At 36.8% G+C, this 23,515-nt stretch overlaps 1 protein-coding gene across 2 annotated transcripts in view; it reads right to left on the bottom strand.

Moving 5' to 3' along the window:
- DCDC1 (doublecortin domain containing 1) overlaps positions 1–23,515 on the bottom strand; it is a 480,273-nt gene that overhangs the window by 19,573 nt on the left and 437,185 nt on the right. For both annotated transcript variants that reach the window (XM_049648784.1, XM_049648790.1), the window contains 7 exons: positions 20,667–20,852; positions 18,607–18,810; positions 17,072–17,273; positions 13,790–13,942; positions 12,971–13,072; positions 8,105–8,241; positions 6,704–6,883 (listed from right to left, as the gene is read on the bottom strand). In XM_049648784.1, coding sequence (XP_049504741.1) covers positions 6,704–6,883; positions 8,105–8,241; positions 12,971–13,072; positions 13,790–13,942; positions 17,072–17,273; positions 18,607–18,810; positions 20,667–20,852 — 1,164 coding nt within the window. The remainder of the gene's footprint in view (positions 1–6,703; positions 6,884–8,104; positions 8,242–12,970; positions 13,073–13,789; positions 13,943–17,071; positions 17,274–18,606; positions 18,811–20,666; positions 20,853–23,515) is intronic.

Below are 23,515 nucleotides of genomic sequence, written 5' to 3'. Positions count from 1 at the left end.
CCAGCTCAGTTGGGAGAACAAAAACAGATTAGTCTGTAAGTAGGGCTGAGATAATTTTACGCCAACAAATATAGCAGAGAAATAACTGCTCAAATTTTACACGAGGAGTTTCACACAGTTTAAAAAGTAAAAGAGAAAAATAAAATGATAAAAAATTTGAAGAAAACCAGATGAATCTTTATATGAACTTAGGATAGTAAAAGACTATCAGAACATTTAAAAACAAAGAACTTTTAAAATATAATAATTCTGTACATTGAAAAAACCCATAGACACAGTGGCAAATTGGAAATTTGTTACACTAAATCTGATAAAGTTAGATGTTGCTTATTGCTTTAAGAAAAAGAAAATTCATATCAGTGTGAAAAATACTTCCAATAGAAAAATAGCAAAGGATTTAACAAGAAATTCACAGATGACTAATAAATGATAAATCAAATAAAAATCACTTATACAAGTAATTAAAGACATATAAATTAAAACATGGATATAAAATTCCCTGTCAAACCCACAAATATGTTTCTAAATGGCTGCATTTAGCATTGCTGAAACCTCATGTATACCACAAGTAGGTAGAAGCTCTCATTCACTATTTGTGGGAGCATAAACTCCTGAAATATTCCTGGAAAATGCTTTGGCAATAGCTATCAAAATTCTCAAGCACGTTTACATAATTTGACCTAGCAATCTTACTAAGAAGTTATTTAGGGGAAATAATCAGAAAATTAAACACAGATGAATATATTCAACGGAGCATGCTTTATGACAGCAAAAAATTACAACCTAACGGAAAACAACAGAAAACTGAATGAATGAATAAATAATAATCTGCCCATTTGATAGAAGATTATGGTGCCATTGAAAATAATTCTTTTGTTAAGGAATGTTAAATATGTGGGTGGGAAATCACATTAGTTTGTTAAGTGAATAATGCAGGCTGCAAAATTATATATATTGTGTGATCTGCTATGATCACAATGGCAAAAAATATTATAACTGTATAGTAACCATAGAAATATATTCACTAAAGTTATAACGATGGTTATTTGTGGGTGATAGAATTTTCATTTCCTTCTTGGCATTTTTTCTTTTTCTAATTTTAATACAGTGACCATATGTTTTTATGTAAGTTGAAAACAGTAGAAATGTTATTAAAATAATCAAAAAATCATAGATATTACAATAGATTCATATGGTTTTTCTTTGGATTTTTCTAAATTTTCCATAACAATAGTCACTGTCTTAGTCTGCTCAAAGTTGCCAAAATAAGTATCATGCATTGGGTGGCTTAAACAACATAATTTTATTTCTCACAGTTCTGGAAGCTGGGAAATCCAAGATTAAAGTAGTGGCCAATTTAGTTTCTGGCGACAGTTCTCTTCCTGGCTCTTTGTTGTGTCCCCACATGGTGGGAGAAGAATGGCCTCTCATTTCCTCTTCTTACAAAGGCCACAAATCCTATCAGGTTAGGGCCCCACACTTATGACCTCATTTAACTTTAACTGTCTCCTTTTTTTTTTAATGTTTATTTACTTTTGAGAGAGAGAGTGTGTAGGGGAGGGACAGAGAGAGCGGGAGAAAGAATCCCATTCAGGGCTTGAACCCATGAACTGTAAGATCATGACCTGAGCCGAAACCAAGAGTTGGACACTTAACCTATTGAGCCACCCACAGGCCTCAACCTTAATTGTCTCCTGAAAGCCATATCTCTAAATACAGTCACACTGGAGGTTAGGGCTTCAGCAAAAAAATTTGGGGAGGGAATGCACAATTCAGTCCATAGAAGTTATTTTGTTTTTCAGCTTTAAAACAACCAACAAATATGGTAATTGGGTTTCTATCTGGGTTGGGAGCAATGAGGAGCTGTCCTAGAAATATGTATGGATAGGTTTCTGGGAAAAACTTCTGCAGCTTGAAAAGAACTGACATAAAGGTAATTCTTACATTTTCCCTTACTTTACTACTAAAATGTGACTATTTTATTGAGATTCTGTTTATAATCAGAAAAATGAACATTATTTAATAAAAACATATACTAAATGCAAAATGTGAATTAAATATATAAGTATTTCACTTGGTTTTCATAAAGATCTATCTACATGAGACAAAGTTAATGAGTTCACAAAAATATTTTTAAAATAAATGTGAAAATAAGGCATTTTCAGTACAGAAAGGCTCTAAAATATCTAGTCAGCTTATTACCTTCAATGACATTATTAATTCTTAGTTTTCCGAATGTATCTAAACTTATTCACGTATCTTCTTTACAGTGGGTAATCTAAACTGTATGTTCATAATTTTTGCAGTAACTAAAGCTCATAATAAAGGAACAATGTTCTGTGCACAATTCCTCACCCACAATCTATCTTGTGAGCTTAGTTTTCATAGGCCAGTCTTCTCAGGGTTGGGCGCGTGGGCATCACAGAACAAGTGTATATTCCCTGCAGGCATGAGGTCCTCGCCTCTACAAATCAGAAGGACCCGTTTCTCATTCTTTCGGCTTCCACTTCTGCATCAAGAACTATTTGGCTGAGAGAAAACACACTGGTTCTGAGATTCTGTAGAATCAAAGAGATGTTGTAGGGGTGGAGAAGACAAATGTTTCAGGAGCATAGAAAGAGGGGCTGGGCAATCATAAATCAGAGAGAGATGCCGGCTCTGAAGAAAGAGCCACTAACCCTGGAGAGGGAGCCACCTTAGTGCACTGATGACAGATGAGCCTTCGCCAGTTGGAGATGAGTTGCTCTAGTAATGTTCAAAGAGTGGGTAGGAAGAATGTGGTTAAATCATCCAGAATAGCCACAGCAGTGAAAGAAGCAGAGAAAAAGTCTGCATTAGATGGGATTCAAATACCATCTGGGGGTTTTATTACAGAAAGTAGAGTGAAGCACTTTGAAATGTGTTCTGTTCCTCATTTCTCTGGTAAAAGTACCAACCATTGAAGCTGGGTTTCTTTGGAACTGGTGGTGTTAGCCAGACTCCCCAGTGAAATCTGAGCCCTACACTTCCTGTTGTCTATTTGTTTCACACAGAGTCCACTCTCCAGAAGTATTCTTTACAGCCTGATAGCTTGAATGGATACATTTCTAATGGATCACAAAGGATCTCATGCAGGTCTCCAAATACAAAAACAGACAGTATGGAAAAGATAAGGAAAGAGATTTATTTTAAAAAAATAAAGCAAAGGAAGAAATAATATGCAGAACCTTTCTAAACATTTCCTAAGTATCTTTTACATACTGAGACCACATTAGTCTCTGTAAAACACTGTTTATACCATGTCATGAATTTATTCAGAGATGACTGGTGGCTAAAACACTTTGGTCTGGGACAGTGTAATGGACCACATTATGTCCTCCTCAAAACTCATTTGGAGAAAGTTCCTTAAGGAGGTAATTAAGATTAAATGAGGTCACAAATGTTGGGCACTAATATGACAGGACCATGGCCTTATTAGAAGAGGAAGAGGAACTAGAGATCTCTCTCTCCACACATGTACAGGGGAAAGGCTGTGTGAGAACACATAGTGGTGAGGTGGGGGTCATCTGCAAACCAGAGGGTCCTTCAGAAACCAACCCTGCTGACACCTTGATCTTGGACTTTCTAGCCTCCAGGACTCTGAGAAATAAGTTTCTGTTGTTTAAGCCACCCAGTCTATGATGTTTGTTATGGCACCCCAAGTAGACTAATGTAGATAGCACGTGGGGTCCACCATATGCTTTTAAACAATCTCTCCAGTTGTATATATCTTTCTGTATTTCTCTGCCTAAGCACCATCTATGCACTGGAATTATGTATTTAATTTTTGAATTCTAACAACCATACTTTTGTGTTCAGTGCCCCTCATCCTTATTAATGCTTTTTCTGCCTAAGATACTGAATCTTACCCATTTCTCAAGTTTCATCAGAGGTCCTGATTGATTCCTCTGTGGAGCCTTTCTCCTTCACCCCAGGTGGGAAGTGTTCCCCTCCTCTGAACTCCTACTGAACTTCCTGCCTGAACTGCTAATTTGACCTTTATAACATGCTGTTAGTATTTCTCTAAGAAGAATGTCAGATCCCTTAGCTAATACATTTTCTTACAATCTGTATTCATCATAACAAAATATAGAGCACAGAGGAAAATGCACAAGAAAGAAATACCACTTTTATTAGGTCACCAACAATAAGACCATTTGATAAATACTTCCAAAAATAGAAGTATTCTAAGTGTATGCATGTGTATATATAGAATCCAACTCCACATGCTTTATGTTATGCTTCTTTCACTTAGCCTGGAACATCATTATTGTCATTATTCTTTCCACAGTTCATTTTAATTGAGTTATGATATTCTATCCTATGTACTATAATTCATTTAACCAAGTCCCTATTGATGACTATTTAAATTATTTCTAATCTATCTATGTTATAAATAGCCCTGTGATAAATACTCTTACCAAACAATCTTTGCATAAATTCATAAAAATATCCCTGGGATAAAGTTCTAGAAGTACATTTTTTATGATATGTATTGCCAACAAGTTGTACATCCATCAACATGAGAGTGATCATTTCTCTACACACTCAAATAAACCTTGACATATTTTCAAATGCTTTGCCAATTTGAAATATTGATTTGATGAGAACATAGACCATGTGTTATTTTATTCTTTCTACCGCTACCATTACAATTGATGCTAACTTGTCAATTACACTACACTATTAAATGTTCAAAATCATTTCACATACATAAATTAAAATAATAGTTTACAGCATCTAGCATAATGCCCTTCATATACAAAGTTCATAAAAGATTATATATGATCATGGAATAATAAAAATATCACCCCATAAATGGGGTATCTTTTACATGCTACATGAAAGTCAGAGAAATCAAAAAATTATTCCTCCAGTGGATATATGTAACTTAAAAAAAATTGTTTTGCTATTCTGAGTCTGATAAACTATCTTTAATCCTATCACCCCCGCTCTACCCTTTATCTATTTATTAATCACTTCCTGTTCCCTCATTAATGTATCAGTTCTACTTGCAATGGTGAAGTGCATTTTAAGGTGTGGCATTCTAGGTATGAACTAAAAAAATTTTTTTTTCTAACACTTATTTATTTTTGAGCGACAGAGAGAGAGAGAGAGTGTGTGTGAGAGTGGGGGAGGAACAGAAAGACAGGGAGACAGAATCTGAAGCAGGCTCCAGGTTCTGAGCTGTCAGCAGAGAGCCCCACACGGGGCTCGAACTCACTTATGGACCGCGAGATCCTGACCTGAGCTGATGTCGGACGCTTAACCCATTGAGCCGCCCCTACAGTATGAACTCAAAATTTTTAAGAAACTAGCAAGGAAGGAACATTTCAGCTTTGTTATAGAACATTTTCTAGGATGTTTTTTATTGAAAAAGCTTTTGTTCTTTTTAAAAAAATTGTTTTTTCCTAATGTTTATTTATTTTTGAGAGAGACAGAGACAGAATGTGAGTAGGTTAGGGGCAGAGAGAGAGGGAGACAGAATCCAAAGCAGGCTCCAGGCTCTGAGCTGTCATCACAGAGCCCGACCCGGGACTCGAACTCAGGAGCTGTGAGATCATGACCTGAACCGAAGTCGGCCGCTCAACCGACCGAGTCACCCAGGTGCCCCGATTTTGCTCTTTAAAAAACAATAATCACTTTCTTCCCCCCCCCCCCCCCCATGTGTATGAAGTTCCTTTGCTTGTATTTCTAGTTTTCAATACGCTTTCTACATATTTATCTCTTCTCTCTCAAGTAGAGCAAATTGGTTGTCAACTTCTGCTTTTGCAGTTATTATTCAGTGTCCCCAGCGCAAAGGAGTAGTCCCAGTCTCATTTTGAGACTCCAGTCCTCAGGGGCAGAACTCTTCCCAGGTGCACCTCCTATTCTATGTGCCCTTATCAGCCTCCATGAACTCCACCCCGTCAGTCTATTGCCCTGTCTCCCCTTACCCTTCAACCCCTGCTGACATCTCATCTACATATGACTTCCTCTTGGCCCAGAAAAATTATATGAAAACATTTCACAAAATAAAAAGCCAATTATCTGACATACCACTGCAAAACTTTTTAAAAGTCTATCAAAATCCATTTGTTAGCTACCTAAAGTTTTTATTTAGAGACTAAAGCAAAATGTCAAATTTTAGGACTATGTCCTTGATATTACAAAAATAAATGAACAGCTACTTCTCCTTTCCTTAGTCAATGTTTTAACTTTGGAAAGTGGAAAGTTTGCCATGGTCCCAGTACTCTGGGTAGTAAGAATATGATAGTTTTTTCTCTAAGAGTACTGTTGTTTGCGCTACAGAAAACATATCTAGTGAGTAATTCCTGGTGGGGAAAAAAAAAATCATGTTTTTGTGAACCAGGATTTAAACACAACAGGAAAACGATTTATGCTTTTAAAGTTAAGATTTTACTCTTTGGCTACAGCGGGTTTAACTGTCATTGTTCTCTGCTGGTCAAGTATCATATTCTGATTCACACACGTGTCAGACAGCATTGAGCTCCACATTTTTCACACATACAAGCCCATTTAATCATCATAGCAACCCTGTGAGGAAAGTAGTACTCCCATTTTACAGATGAGGAAATGAGGTCCAGAAAGGTAAAATAATCCGCCTAATCTAACAATCTAAAAATGCCCGAGCTAGAATTTGAATCCAGGCCAATGAAGCGATCTCCTTTTACGCTAGATTTACCTCTGAAATAGTTTTGCCCCAGGCATAAGTACCATCTTCAGGTCTGCCTCCATTTGGATAAATCCAGACTCGTTTTGCATTGGGCTGCTTGTACAGCCTGCTCTGAATGAGTGCTATACGTTTAGTTTCAACTGTAGAATTTCTTTTGGATTGCAGTTCTTGAACTGCAGAAAGGTGCTCCTGGTAAGAAAAGCCCAGAGAATTGCCTGGTTAGTATGTTTATGAAGGATGTGATGAAAACAGAAATACCTTATAATTGTAAATTATATTTTAAAAATTCTAGGAAGTGCATTACCCTCTCCTGTCACGGAATCTTCTTAAATCCCCCTTGCTTCCATGAGTCATCAAAGGCAGTAAGAACCATTAGAGTAATAATAATAAGGCATTTATTTTGGCAAAACACTTAACTTTCATTTATAATTTGGAGAAATGAATAGAGATGTGTTTTTGGATTTCTGTGTGATGTTTCTCCTACTGAGCAATTTCTCTGCATCTAACAAATGAGTTTTTGATTAGAATCACAACATCATTTTCTTTAACCAAGAAATGCTTCAGGGAATGTGCATGACTGTTGTTTGAGTCTTTACTCTCTGTCTTTTAAAATACAGCAACCACCCTTATACTTTGCCAGATCCCTGCCAGGCAGCGTTTCATCCCACTTCAAGCATGTCCTAGTTCAATGCTTTGCATTCATTCCCTGGTCAGTGATTTATCCTTCTCAGCTTGGCAAGAAGTCATATTTCTAGCAATGTCAATTTCTTTTTTTCTAGTAACCTTGACTTGGGCACACGCCTAAGATTTAGATTGAACGCATTTCACGATTTGAGAAACCCTATTAAATAAGAACATATCATTTTGATGAAAAACTTCACAAAGCAAAAAGTTTTCCCAGGTCTCTATCCCCAGTCCTCTCTCAACAGCTGACCTTTCTCTTCTCGACTTTTTTTATGTCTGGCAATCCTGACTGATTAACCAATTGGACTGAAACTGCTTTTTGAATTCCTCACTTCTGAATGTCTCCATTGCAATTAGTATTTTGCTCCTTGCTCTTTTTACATATTGAGACATACCCTTAGGAGTGATGAGCAATGAAGCCATAAGGCTCAACTTGACTACACTTATTATAATTACCTTTGTACATATCCACTGGGCCTTTTTCTCTTCTTTGCTAAGGTCATAATTTCTGGTCTCCATTCAAACAAAACAGACTTTCCTATGAGCTGTCTGTCTTTTAGATAACTACTCTCCAAATGCCAACTCAATGCTTGGCATATGCTTATGTGGTCATAACAGACCAGATGCTGAGGATATATTAATAGCGTAATTTTAAAATTCAATACTATACTTTTAAAACCTTATTAAAGAGGCAGTCTTTAATGTCTGGAGTCCTGAAGAACGCACCTCTGTATGTCTTATGAGCTCCATGAGTTTAATTTCCTCTTGAGTCTTCTCGGTCCATCCTCCTTCCATCACCACCGGCTGCACAGGGTTTTTGTTGGGAACCATGGCGGCTGGCTGACATGCTGCTACTCGCCGCCCTGGGGAAAGAAGTCCCTGGTAATGTTGTGTCCGAAGATGGGCTTTCAGATTTTAAATAAATTGGTTTGGCATTCTACGCATAAATCATTCCACTTGGGAGCATAGGCTAAAATACTAAATATATCATAAAAGCAAAGATGCCTAAGGTAATAATATCTAACAATGCTTCTTCATATGGGAGCTTGAGGTTTCAAACAGCCAGGACATGCATATTCACTGTACAGATGGAAAAGAAAGATAACATGCTGACTTCCACACTGGCCCCAGCCTCTCATGCACGATATGGTTCAGTGGTAATTTAGTCAAATAGAATCCATGACCTATATAGCCCATCATCTCTTCCAGTCATGGAACATATGTTTTGTTCTCTTCACTAATAATAAGCCTTTCCCCAACAATTAGCTTAGCAGCCTGGGGATTAAGTACTTCTAAAATAATATTAACCCAAGAGACAGAAGGCCTTTTTTTCCATCTAATAATACCCGCAAGCACGATTAGTTTCTGACACCTCTGCTGTGCCCTTTAGGTTGTTAAAAAGCTGTGGTAAGAGAAAATATTTGTTGGAATACTGTACTCCAAAGAATAATAGGCATAATTTAATAAGTGTGTTGATTTGAACATATGCATTCTTTTAACTAGTAGTCCACTTAAAATTGTTATAAAAGAGATTTAAAAATCCTAATTATCAAATTGTTTTCTTTTTCTATGTTGAAGATAAACTCATACTGAGTCTTATACTGATCTCTAAACTTTTTAAGTACAAATAATGCTTCCTCTTGCATGTTCTTTCTAGAAACTTATGTTGAACACTAGCTATCAGTTAGGCTTTGCACTAGATAATGCAAATACAAACATGCTCAAGATTTAGTCCTGTCTCAAGTTTGGTGGGTAAGGCAGATATCAAGGAAATGATTATACCAATAATTGATTGCAACTGTGCTGCACCAGAGAAGTGCATTTATATAAAAGTATGTAACACTAAGCTCAGTGCTTAGTCTCAACTGCCAGAGAAGGCTTCTCTGAGAAAGTAACATTTAGGTGGATAAAATAATAGAAATTCTAACACAAAGTTGGGTTTTAATTTTGTTGCCAAGGGAGTCTTAATGTGCAGATTCTCAGACCATGACCATAAACAAAACTCTTTGAAAATAATTTAGTATTTGCAGAGAATAAAGCATTCGTGTTCTTGTAAGCTCAAGTTTGTGGAAACAGATCCAGCAATAAAAATAAATGGCAGCAATGACTTTTCAGAGAAACCAGAATTCTATATACCCAATAAGCATTCTATGCAATTTATGGATGTGGAGAAAATATAATTGAACCAGTCAGCCAATGAATTACAGTGGCAATGCCATTAGGTTACATGATTTGGAGAAGACCACAGTGGTACGAGAAAAATACATAACGCAAATTTACGCAAATATAGTTTTTAGCCTACTCTATTCATAAAGTGGAGACAACATTAATTTATGATACATAAGTATTTTATTTATAGTGCCTTTTGAACACTAAAACTTTGCTCAACTAAAGAGAGCCCAGCAATAGTTTATCATTTACACTCTTAAGAGCCAGGATTTGAATGTAGGAAAAGAGCAAAAACCATCATGCATTATTTGTTTTTTGTCAACTTGCTTCTAATGGTCTCTAAAAAAAACTAATGCATTTGCACTATAATTTTCATAGAGACATAAATTCATCACAAAAGGTTTTGGTTCGGGAAAAGATGTTCATAACAAACTATTATTTATGTAGGCAAGAATACAAATTGAAACCAGGCAAAATGTATTGATTAAATTATTTTTATTTTCTTATTACATTTCCCATATATCCTATTTTATTTCAAATGATATATGGGGAAAGTAATGATAATAGCTAACAATTAGTGGGGAAAACTAGAAAACATGAGTGCTTTGCTGTTCTTTCAGACTATAAATCTCACCTGTACAGATCCCCCATACCCCTCCCCTGATTAGAGGCCCACACTGTTTCAGCATTATCTATGGCTGGGAGGGTAAGTCAACCTCATTTGAGGTTTTAGTTGGCAAATCCATTTAGCTCTCACACTAAATAAAATGCTCCATCATTGTCTTTATATGTAACAAAGATGATACTTTGGCCTAATCTGCCATTTCTTAGTTTCATTGATCAGTTTTTAAGACCCCAAGTCAGAAAATGGGCTGCCTTCACAGGAACCTTTATTCTAATACTTATTGTGTATTTATTATGTGCTATGCATGCAGTAAATACTTGACATCTGTTACTTAATCATAAAAACCCTACAAAGTTATTACTAGCATCGTGATTAATATTAGCAATGACCATACTTATAAATGAAATGTAAAGTCAGTTTAGCATAGTACTTTATACATAGCATATGCTTAATAAACATGTGTCGCATTTACCAATGGCTATAATAATGGAAAATAATCTACTTAGCCACTATTTATACCTCTCATACCTCCTCTTTCATCCAATCCTCAAGAAGCTCATTATCCAACAGGGACTGCAGTTAACTGAACTTTGACTTGTTCTTATTTATCTTCCTAAGCCCAACAACTAGAAAAGCCTGTCCTCAGAGTAGGTATTTTATAAGCATGCATTGAATTTACATTTAATAGCAGAAAATATAACAGTTTGTCAGTAGAGACAAGATTTATCTTAGCACTAAATTCTAAGAGAAATTTCATTAATGGATTCCTCCATAATGGACACCATCTGACCAAACAGACTATTGTCAAGCATGATATTGTAGATGATACCAACTGAACTTTAAACGCTTTTTTTAGTACTTAATTATAATAAAAGTTGAAGACATGATACAAAATCAGCATACAGTAAAGGCAGCTCTGCCAGGTGCCATTTTTAGTATGTTGCTTTTTATTGATTTAATTTGATATAGGAATAGACCTTAGAAAACTCAGTGGAGTGAATGGTTGAAATTCCAACCATTCTTTAATTCAGTCATTCTACAACTATTCACAGAGCAAACAGGAAGGGTGTAGAATTTATAATGTATCATAGGGAAGACAGTCACATGACCAGGTAATAATATTAATGTGATAACAGTTATCACAGGGGAAGTTCAAGGTGTGATAAACCACATTATTCCTGACATGGAAAAGGAAGGCTTTTAGGAAGAACAATGAGTAAGCTGAAAAGTATATAATGAGTTCAAGCAATCCAAGAGGACAAGAGAGAGAGAAATTTGAGGCAGAAGAAACTAAATTGTTCCACAAGCCCAGAGTTAAGAAAGTGCCTGATACATCTGGAGGACTGAAAAACAGTCCAACTGGTGGAGTGGAGTGGACAAGGAAAGAGAGAAACTCACACAGAACCAGATGGTGCAAGGCGACATTAAGGAGTTTCATCGTCCTAAAGATAATAAGGAGCTTTGAAAGGTTTTATGCCTGGAGCACCATGACACCTTTGTATTTTTGCCTGAGCACTCCAGATTCAGAACATTGTCATTAGCATAGAATAGAAACTGCTGTCAAGACTGGAAGCAGGGAGACAAGTTACAAAGCTGTTCCAGTAATCCAAAGAATAGATGACAATAGCTTGAATTTAGATAATACAGTTGGGGATTAAGACAGAATTCATTTGAGATAAATTTAATAGATTAGAAGCCACCAGACTTACTGATACTTGCTTGGAGAAAGTGAGAGACGGGGAGATGCCAAGGATGACTCCCAGGTTTCTAAGATGGAACACCTGGGCAGATGGTGGTGGCATCCACTGCTCGAAGAAATGAAGTGGTAGTAATTGGAGTGGTGGTAACATGATAACTTTAGTTTTGGACACGCTTATGGGATATTCAAGTGAAAATGACTAGTAGTTGAAGCAGTAGAGGTTATCGGTCATAATAGAGGCTTTTCATTTAGACCCAATAATTCTTTTGGTAAGAACTGAATAGTAGTCATCTCAATCCAGAGCTCCGTCTTGTGCATTTACAAGTAGCCGCGTTGCTTATCGAAATAAAATTCACATGCTTTCAACAATACACAGTGCACATCCTTAGGAGTTGAAATCCTGTTATAGAAATCACGGAGCCTGAAATGTATTCCTTTCCACACTAAAGTCCACAATACACTACTTCTCTCCAAAGAACCATATGATATCTCAAGTGCTAGGAATAGTATAAGGTCCAGAACCTAAGATTCATTGACAAAGAGAATGAAAGAGGAGAACAAACATTGCCAATTGATCACTTTGACTATGAATAGCATAATTTTGTGCTGCCTAACAAGAAAAAAAGAAGCCCTTCTGAGATAGTGACATTGACCTTTGAAGAATTTAGTATTTCCTCACTCAAATTATTGAAAAAAACAAACATACAAAACAACAACAAAAAACAAAACATTTCGTCCCCAGTAATTCCCAAAGAATAGACAGCAAGTTTTGTTTAAGACCTAATTTCAAAGCCCACAAAATGTCAGTTCAGCAACTGTTTCAATCCCACCATAGGGGTTATATGACCCAGGCAGTCTCCTAATTTTAAAAATTTGCCTATAATTCATGTGATATTCATTTTAATATAAAGATTACAAATATACAATCAGTACTAGAAGATACATTATTAGGTTTTAGACTGGCTCAAGTGACTTTTGTGGCACAATATTTATGGTACTCAGTTAAACATCTGGTATCTAATGGTAGGAAAAAACTACCAGTAAATTGGGGTTACATTTAGAAATAAATACGATGATACTTGATTGAGTTCATACTGACCTTTTAACTGCCTCATTTTGTGTTTCATGGTGTCTAGATCAGCCAAAATTTTGTCCTTTCTTAGCCAGTTCTGTTTTTCTAATTTTTCTACTTTCTGCAAAGCTAGAAAAAATACATGATATTTTATCCTGCATTGTGTTATCAACAGTAATTTATCATGCAAGCCAATAATTTATAAAGAACTTTCTGCTGCAAGAAAGAGATTCAATTAGAAATAAGTAATTAAAAGGTAAGGGTCATTAAAAGAAACCTCATTTGAAAGATGACAGGGCTTAAGGCATTTCTTTATGGAATGGAGAGGGGGGGAAAAAAAGAAGAACCGTGCTGTTTTATTACATAGATTTACCATATGCAATAGCCATATTTCATTTTCCACCTCCACAAACTATTTGGAGGTGATGAAAGCCTTGCTTGGAACCATTCATTTTTTAAACATCCACCTACTGCCTAAAGGGTGCAATTCTTAAAAATGAAAATGTGCAGACAGGTCGTCTTCAGTGTGAATTAAACTCATTTGTTATTTTCTAATGTATACCATTATTCTCAGTCTTATAGACCAAGGATCTCTTTATCAACTAAATTAGACATTTTTCCATGCAGAATACTCCATTCCAGTAAGAAAAAACAGGCGACTGTGCAAATAAAGGAGCATAGCTATCCTTGTGCACATGTTAATTGATGGACCTCCTGTTCTGTGCATAAATGTGATGTTATTATGTTGACATTGTACACATTTAATTCTTTTCTTATGGTGGCATAAAATTTATTTCTCTTTCTTTTATACACTTGCTTGAAAGCAAGCAAAAACAAAAAACTTACCATATGGAGATAGAAATGGTTCACCACAAGATACCCAGATGGCAATGGGATTTCTGAGGATGAGGGTGAGCAAAGACTTATCTACACCATCCAAACTATCAGATGTCACAGACTTTGGAAATAATGTGGTTTTCTCTTTTGTTCTTGGGTTTTCTAGGAAACAAATGACACATTTACCACTACACAATGGATAAATTTGCCTCCTAAGTTCATTTGTTTATTCAAAAGATTTCCTTTCTTATTAATGACTTGATTTAAATAGGTGATACCTAATCAGATGCAAACACATAAATTTGACCAGAAACTTCATATGCAATCAAATAATTTAAACTACTCTGATTGTAAATATATTTTTAGATTCCTTTTTTACACTTTACCTAGTTGTGACAGAAATCTGAGATGGCTAACCAAAATAGCTACTCTGAAAAGGAATAAAATAAAAATATTAGAAAACTAAGGAAAGGGGGAAAGCCTTTCTAGGCTAAAGCCAGAGATAAAATGCTTCAGTGTCCTCATCTTTCAAATGAATAATAGTATCTATCTCATTCTGCTGTTAGGAAGATTAAAAGGAAAAATAAAAGAGGAAAGTGCTTAGAATAAATAGTGTTCAGTCTAATTAATTGGACAAGTATCCAAAAAATGCTAGATAATATTTTTATTATTAAATGGATATGAAAATCACAGTGTTTCCATTTGCTAGAGGTAAAGCACAGTTTGGCTTCTGAGCATTCCAGTGGCCCAAGCAAAGAGGAAAACACAATATCAAGGTTCATATGGCCCACACAGAGTCATAAATTCTTCAGAAGATACAACTTTCCTGGTTCCTGAGATCTGAGATAAATTTATTTCAGGGTTTTCCTAAAGGGGTTATTTGTGAGAGAGCAAACAGTGTCCTACAATAGAAATGAGCAATATTCAGAACTTCTAACATGCTGGGCATGTCACTAAGACCTCTGCATACATTATCACATGTAATTCTCAGAATGATACTCTGGGGCAGGTCCATTCCTTTTTTTACAATGTAACTGAGGTTTGGTCACATAGATAAGTAGCAGCAGAGCCAGGATTAGAAACCAGGCCATATACCTCCAGAACCTGTGCCCATAACCACCATCTCCATAATAAACATGATACTGAGTTTTTGACTGATGCTTGTTTTTTTTAAAGTCCCTCAACACAAACTGATGGCATAACATAAGCCACAATTCAGGATCCTCTAGATCCTGATAACCTCTAGAATACAGAGGGGAAGGGATGGCCACACCCTTTAGTAGTCCAGCATGAATAACATTACTTCTGGATTTAATTTAAATACAAAATTAAAAGAAGAGCCTTTGAGATTATAATATGCCAGAACCTAGAGATCAGATATCTATATGCCAAGTAAAGGCCAAACTAAACGCTTTAATGATCATCTAGGCATTAAAAGGTCACATAATTAATTTTAAAAACTCATTAGAAAACAGGACAAATAATATCATTATGAAATAATAGAAAAAAATATATACTGGTCTTTGTCACAAGTTCCTGGCAGAGAGCTTCTAAATTTCTTGTAATTTTCTAAGTGATTCTTTTTGTCTTTGATCCTGGTTCCTGATGCAGAGCTCCTAAATCCTTTGGAATTTCTTGGATGATAGCAGTATCTTGTTTTCTAATGACAGACTCTTGGATGAAGGCTGGTCACCAGAAAGACCAAGCCATGATTAGAACCGTGGAATTTTCCACCCCACTCTCATTCCCGAAAGAGGGAAGAGAGGCTGGAAATGGAATTAGTGGACAATTATGCCTACATGATGAATTCTCCATAAAAACGCCAAAAGTACAAGATTTGGAGACTTTCTGGGTTGGTAAACACATGGAGCTGGTAAGAGAGGAGTGGCAGGCTTAGAGAGAACATGGAAGTTCCGGGCTCCTTCCCACATACCTTATCTTATTCATCTCTTCCACCTGAATGCTTATCTGTATCCTTTATCACATCCTTTCATAATAAACCAGTAGACAGTACGTACACATTTCCTTGAGTTCTGTGAGCTGCTCTAGCAAATTAATCAAACTGAAGGAATATTTAAACATGGGAATTTCCAATTTAAGCCAATTGATCAGAAACACAGGTCTGGATATCTGAAGTGAGAGGTGGTGGGGGTCCAGTCTGTGGGACTAAGCTCTTAACCTGTGGGATCTGATACTATAGGTAGATAGTGCCAGAATTGACTTAAATTATAGGACATCCAGCTGGTGTTGCAGAATTGCTTGGTGTGTGTGGGGGAAACCACACATCAGGTGTCAGAAGTGTGAATGTGATAAGAATGTGAGAATAAAGAGACACACAGGAGGAAAAGTGGGTTTTTCCTACTCAATCCTATATACGATAATGATAGCTACTATTCACTGGATGTTTAGTCAACATCAACCAGGCACTATTCTAAGTGACATACACATTTATATATAAATTCCTATTCATATATACTCTTATGAATACATATTCATACCTATGAGACCAAATGAGTATACATTTACATGACTATCAGTGTAAAATTTGTAAAATGAGGCAACTGAGGTACAAGAGTTTAAACAACTTGCCCAAGATCATTCAGCTAACAAGTGACAGATCTAGAATCTGAATCCTGGTATTCTGACTCCAAAACCCAAGTTCTTAAGCTTTAAATGATGACTCTCAGTATAACAATGGAAAGCTGAGATTACTCTGGTGAATCACTGTGAGCAAGACTCATTTTCATTTAGCAAACTGTTGCTGGGGACATAGTTTGTCCCTGTCCTCAAGTTGTACATAGTTAAATGAGACACACAGAGATGTAAACAGATGATTATAACACAATGTGCTAGGAGCTGCAATACAGGTGCTTTCACTGGAGCTTCTGGGAGTTTAGAGAAGCAGTGGAGATGGGCAGGGGCAGGTTAGGGCAGCTGGTGGGCAACACCTCTTGCACTGATCAAACCCCACTTTCTTAAGTGGTCTCCAGTCGGTTCTGGTTTCAAATTTAATTACAAAGCTGCTCATAAAGTAGCTAAACTGTCAAACATATTTTATAAATTTGAGGCAATTTATTGACTGTTTTGGTGCTGACACCAAATTGATATTCTTTTAAAAAATGTTTCTTGTTATTCTTCAAGGTAAAAGCAATATGAGAACCTCACATGAGAGTAGCTTTCTGTGATTTTATAATTGTAAAAGGGCTGACTGAATCAAAGAACCACATTTAACTTTTTTACGATAAAAATAGGGAGAATCAGCTAAATCTTGATTTGTATAATATAACCAACCTTTCTTACTTTTAATAGTTGCTTCTTTTGTCCCAACAGAGGCTGCCTCTTTCTTTGGTTCCTCAGCGTTTCTCTGGATGAAAGATTCATCCAGAGCCCATAAAACCAAGTCACGTAAGGAAAGGACTGTGGTTCCATCTTTGGTATAAACTTTGGATGCTGCTCTGGCAAGACCAAGTTGCTCCGTACATTCTGTAAGAAGCTTAATAACAAAGAATATAAGGAAATGATTAGAGAAGAAAGGGATAGAGCTGGGAATAATTGTGAAGAGCTTCTTATTTTAGAAATTTGAGAAAATCATTTAATTTGGGGAAATGGAAAGGTGAATAACTACTGATTTGATCTTTGAGTAGAGATAATTTTTTATATTAGATTGTCTGATATAACCTCACAAAATTAGTCTTTACTCAAGCTGTGAAAATCAGCTCCAAAAATTTAACACAGCAGCTGATATATTTAATCATGAACCAGTTAATATATTTTATCATCAGAGTATTTATTTTCTAATAAGTGTTCAACTTAGAGATCCACTTTCAATTTTGTTGCTTTATAAGGTATAAAATAGTAACACTTCACATTGATGAACTGCTTTAAAATGAATGAGTAGTTGACTTTCAAGCCCAAACTGAAACATGTTATTACTTCCATTTTGTGGATAGGAAAACAGGCTGAAATGTTAACATTTTTGCCCAAAACTACAGAATACAGCTGTGGAGCTCAGGGTGAATATTGAAGTTGCTAACTTTTGTGACTTGCTTGGTTTGCTGAACAATATCTTAATAAAAAAGCCACTTGTATTCAACCAAAAAGGTGAGTGAATGAGTAGGTATGTACTTGTGTGTTTGCAAGGAGGTCTCCAGGGTAACTCCATATCATATTTAACATTGCTTGTAAAATATGCTGTTAAAGGCACTGCCCAGAATATATAGACAAGATAATCACCAAGCAATGAAAGGACAAAGCTGGGTTTGGGCCTTTTGAACTCTCCTTCCTTCCCGTGACTATAAGGAGGAGCCTCTACGACAGTAACCACATATTCCTTCCTAACACAACTCTTGCTTCTCCAATTTGAGAATGAAGTGAAATAAGCTGTCAACAAATTAGTGCTCATTTTTTCCAAATGATAAATGAGGTAGTGTCTCTTGGCAAATTCAAATAACATACAATTTGAAGGTAGAATGGGAAGGAAGGCAAAAAACAAACAAACAAACAAACAAACAAACAAAGGAATTCTGTCTATCACAAGAGTGAAGAAACTCTGGTAGCTTTATCTTCCCCCTGCTTTTGTACATCTTTGCTCTGGACCCAGTCTAAAAACCATATTCTGATTTCTCATTTTTCTGAGTCTGTATCCAGAGAAGTACAATAAAAAAGAATATCTTTAAGAAAACCGAGATCTTGATCTCATCAACTTAAATTAGTGAAACTGGCCAGGGACATTTATCATTCAATCCCATTGCTTTCTTCTTGTCAGAAGAATCACTATTATCATTACCTCTGAGGATGCAAGAAACATTTAAGTGATAGCCACTTACTGTGGGGAATGTTTCAGCAACAATTAACTTTCCATTTCGAAATCCATCTCCATTTTTGTATGCAATTATTTTCACTGCCTTCTGGTGCATAGCTGTTAGACCACCATGAGATACAACTTGTGTGCAGGTCTTCATCCGTAAAGATAATAGACGTTCTTCATAATAACTTAGCGTTTTCTCAGCCTCATAAGAAGATAAATCAGCCTGATTAAAACAAAACAAAACAAAACAAAACAGAGGTTTACTCAAGCTTTTTCTTTTAGTTTCTGTTACTTTGGTATATTTCAATCTCTTAATTTAATAAATATCTGCATATACATGTGTGTGGTATCTAAGTTTTGAAATGCTTACTCCATATGCTATAGGTCTTGGATATCACAGTGAGAAGAACATTGTGTCAGAAATCAGTTCTCTTCCCAGCCCTGTCATGGAGTCCTTAGGTGACTTTAGGCCTCTGGTTTGTGTTTCTGGGCTTCTCCTGTTTTCTATTTTGCCTTCTCCTGTGACAGGAGCTGGGGAAGAAGGATGCCAGGGCCAGAGAAAGCCTTGGGTTGAAGTGATGGGATGCTGGCACTACGGATATCCTCTTGATCTTTAACTTGAGGATGATCCCATCCCGTGGTGGCAGGCTGAAAAAGGGGGAGGGGAATGAGTTCAGTCTTAGCCACATGTGTAGGTTCGGCTTTTGGCTTATTGCAGCAAAGACAAGAAGGGCAGAAAGGATTACTCAACACTCCACAAGTCAAGAGAGGTAAGAGGGAGGCTAAGGGAAGTCTCCCTGAGTGGCTCTCAAGCTTCCATATTTACTAAGCATACATTCCGGGAAACATTGTGCAGTGGGCTACGTGGCAATAAGAACTTATAGAAAGCATGCAGAACCCAAGACTACAAAAGAGCAGATGCAGAAAGCAGGGTGGAGAACAAGATAAGATATTCCATAGTAACATGGTCTAAGGAATTCATGAGCACAGGCAGGACCCAACCTTAACTAGATACCCACCCGCTGTTTTCTCTGCAAGGCCGAAAAGCAGTGTTCTGCTTTGCGGTGGGTTGCCTATGATCTCCTAACCCAGAACATAGCTATTTGATTTCCCATAACACCATAATGAGGGTGGTAAATATCACACTTCACCTTTCTCTTTCAAACCCTACTCAGGATGCTGCTTTGAGGGGAAAATTCTGTTTGAGATGCTGTAACATTGGGGATTCTTTCCAATCAGCTCACCACCACCCCCTTAACCCCACCATCATTAAAGCAAAGCCAAATGCCTTCAGACTTCCCCAGAGGACTTCTTTTCTCCATTAGAGTTACTGTTGCACTTAATGCTTATTGCAACTCTTCATGTCCCCTCCAGATGGAGGGTGTCCCCTCCACCCTGCACTGTGTATCTGGTTTAGGGGAAAGAGGAAAGATATCTGGAAATGGACCTGGCAAGCCCCAGAGAGCACACCCAAGTTAGAAGCTTCTCTTAGGAATTGCTTCTTTTTATATAGGTGTGTAAGTTCCCCTTAGGACATCTTACTCTAAACTTGAAGGAGGGGACTTTTTAAATGGTGCCATTTTAAATTAAGATCACAGGAAAGTGGCAGAGATTTTTTTTTTCTCCACAAGCTATAAATAGTATTAGACATGGATGCATGAATTCAAGCATCCAACCTGAACAATCATTAACAACATGTCAAATTCCCCCTGAAATGTTCCATACTAGTAAAAAGTTTTCCCTGTGAATGTAGACAAAAAAGCTGCCCTGCTAAGTAAAGATTTGCAGTTACTTCCTCATTTAAAAGCAACACAGACAGCAGTGGAAGGTGTCAGTAGATGATTAAAGCCGCAGAAGTGCCCAATTAACTTCAAAGAGTGTATCGAACTATTAATAGACAATGTATTTTAAATTACAATGGGGAAAAGGAAATCAATGCAGGTGGAATGGTAAAGGTGCATCAGAGGAAGATGAATTGGATGAGTGGAGATGAACTTGAGTGCAAGGCAGATAATGAATGCGTCAAAGTTTCTAAAGTGATGCCATACATGTATTAGCAGAGCTCAGGTCGTTACACACCTTTGCCACACTGATGACCTTGAAAGGCCCTCGTGAGAAGGGCTTCTGGGTCTTGGAGCCAGAGGCACAGAGGAATGGCAGCCCTGGAAGCGACTGCTTCAGCCCCTTCTCTGCTCTCATGGATCGTCCACACGCTAAGCAGAGCACAATTTTCCTCTTTCCAGTGGGTGAGAGATAATAGTATCCCTAAAAAAAGGAACAGAGATGTTTTTATGTAGGGGCATCTAAATTATTATAGCATTTTTGTAGAATACTTTACAATATGAATAAAGCATTTATATGATCTCCAAATGCTATATTTGAAATCTCAACATGAGTGAATGATTTTGCTCCCCAATAATTATATTAAAAAACATATTTCTAAATTCTATTGACTGAAAAAGACTAGAGGCAATGACAATTCAACATCAATGAGTATAACTTATGCCAAGAATCAGGGTTTCATGGAGGAATGGCCAGTTCCAGATGTGGGGCAAGAAATATATAAGATAAGCAAGTGATGTCCTGTAGTGCCTGGAAAGAAAAGAAGCCATCCAAGAGTAAAGGAGTCATGTTAAAAAGACACAAGAACCAACATGAAGAAGCCTCCACTGGCCCAACCTAGGACAATTGGGGAACAACAAAAATAACCCTTTAGATATGTTTAAATATATAAGTCCCATGAGCTCATAATGATGCTAAAGATATAAGTAAATATAACAATTAAAAAACAACAAACACGTAAAAACAAAATTGCAGCTTATTGGAGTCCACTGGAAGTAAACTGTCACCAATTGATAACTCTGACAACTGGCCATTAGAAAGTGTGGCAGATTATTTGCAAACATGACCACAATAAAACCTCCCCATCCTGGTCTGCATGTCCTTCTGAAATGTGATTTTGCTTCTCTTCCAGTCAAGAAATGTTTCTCTTTTTGTCTTTTCCTTGAATCTGAGCAACTCTGTGTGACTTGCTTTGGTCAACGTATCAGTAAATGTGATGATGCAAGCAGATGCCTAGGAAGTGTTTGCACATTGGAGCTGGTTCTCTTTTGGCTGCCACTGGAACCCTGAGACCACAATATGAACACACTTGAGCTAGCCTACTTAAGAAGCCTTGAGGAGAATGAAGAACCCCAGATAACTGCCTGCTAACCTCCAGATATGTGAGGGAGACCATCGTTAACCACCCAGTCCCCATAGAACCACCAACCTACTAATGTACCACGAGATGACTACATATTAGGGTCACATTAGTGACTTTGGGCAAGACCAGCAGAGCTGCTCCACTGAGCTCAGCCCAAATTATTGGCCAACAGAGCGAAAAAAAAATCGTTCTTAGTTTAAGCCACTAAATTTTCAGGTTGTTTATTATACCACAATAGAGAAGTCAGATAGAAAGAATAAACATTTATTCTACCAACACTTACAAACTATATTTTTGGGTAGTCAAATACCTACTTGAAGAGGATGAACCTCGTTGAAATTCTTCCCTACATTAAAAATTTAGCTAATAGGGGCGCCTGGGTGGCTCAGACGGTTAAGCGGCCGGCTGACAGCTCAGGTCATGATCTCACAGTTTGTGAATTCAAGCCCCGTGTAGGGCTCTGTGCTGACAGCTCAGAACCTGGAGCCTGCTTCGGATTCTGTGTCTCCCCCCCTCTCTCTCTGTCCCTTCCCCACTCATATTCTGTCTTTCTCTTTCTTAAAAATAAACATTAAAAAAATAAAATAAAATAAAATAAAAAGTTCAGCTAATAAATGTTGGGAAAATGACAGAATTAAACAAAACTAACACCCCTTTTATTCTGAGAGAGAGAGAGAGAGAGAAAGCATGGAGCAACAGAGAGGGTAAGTGGGGAGGGGTGGAATCTTAAGCAGGCTCCACGCTCAGTGTTGAGGTCAATGCGGGGCTTGATGCCATGACCCTGGGATCATGATTTGAGCCAAAATCAAGAGTCAGACGCTTGATTGAGACACCCAGGCGCCCCTAATATTGACCCTTTGGAAACTCCTAATAACCGATTTAAGCAAAGATCACCAAAGAGTGACACTAGATGCAAAGTCATTGGGAGATTTGTTAAATGTGAGATTCGGTTGTGATCATGCCCACTGATACCCATTATCACTAAAAATGGAAAATCCAGAAATTGTACCCTTGCATAAATGATCAATATGAAATACACAGTAAAGTCCATGACAATTCTTGTCAAAAAATATTGAACATAAATCTAATTACAACTTTAGCGTTAAATTACTTTTACAGGAATCATGACAGAAACAAATATAAAAATGCCACAGAAGTAAACAGTCATATCCAAATAGGAGGCATCCTATAGGAAAATTCTAGATTCTACAACCAAAGGTCATACAAGGACCTTGTTTCAATCCTGACTCAGACCAAGCAACAATAAGAATAATTTTTTAGGAGAACCTAGGAAATTTGATTAAGAACAGGGTACTTGATAGCCAAAATGTATTATTAATTTTGTTAGGCGTGATAATGGCATAATTAGGTATGAAAATTCTCCAATATTTTAGAGGTGTACTTAAGTTGAAGGTGAAATGGTATCATGTCTGGGGTTTGTAAATATTGAAAAACCTTGATAACAGTTGAATTAAGATGATAAATATATGAGGATTTATTACACTATTATATTTTTGAATATGTATGAAAATCTCCATAATAAAATTTTAAAGTACTTTTATATAGACTCTCTAATTTGCTTTGGTCCTCACAAGGCTAAAAGTTAAGTACAGCCAGAGTTAATACCATTCTCAATCAACTTACAGATGAGAAAACAAAAGCTGAGAGAGGGAAGTTTTCATCCAAGGATACTTAAGTAGTACATGGCAGAACTGAAATGTAA

The sequence above is a fragment of the Panthera uncia genome, chromosome D1, assembly GCF_023721935.1.
Source record: "Panthera uncia isolate 11264 chromosome D1, Puncia_PCG_1.0, whole genome shotgun sequence".
In the NCBI taxonomy this organism is placed as follows: Eukaryota; Metazoa; Chordata; class Mammalia; order Carnivora; family Felidae; genus Panthera; species Panthera uncia.
This window is presented reverse-complemented; position numbering and strand designations above follow the sequence as displayed.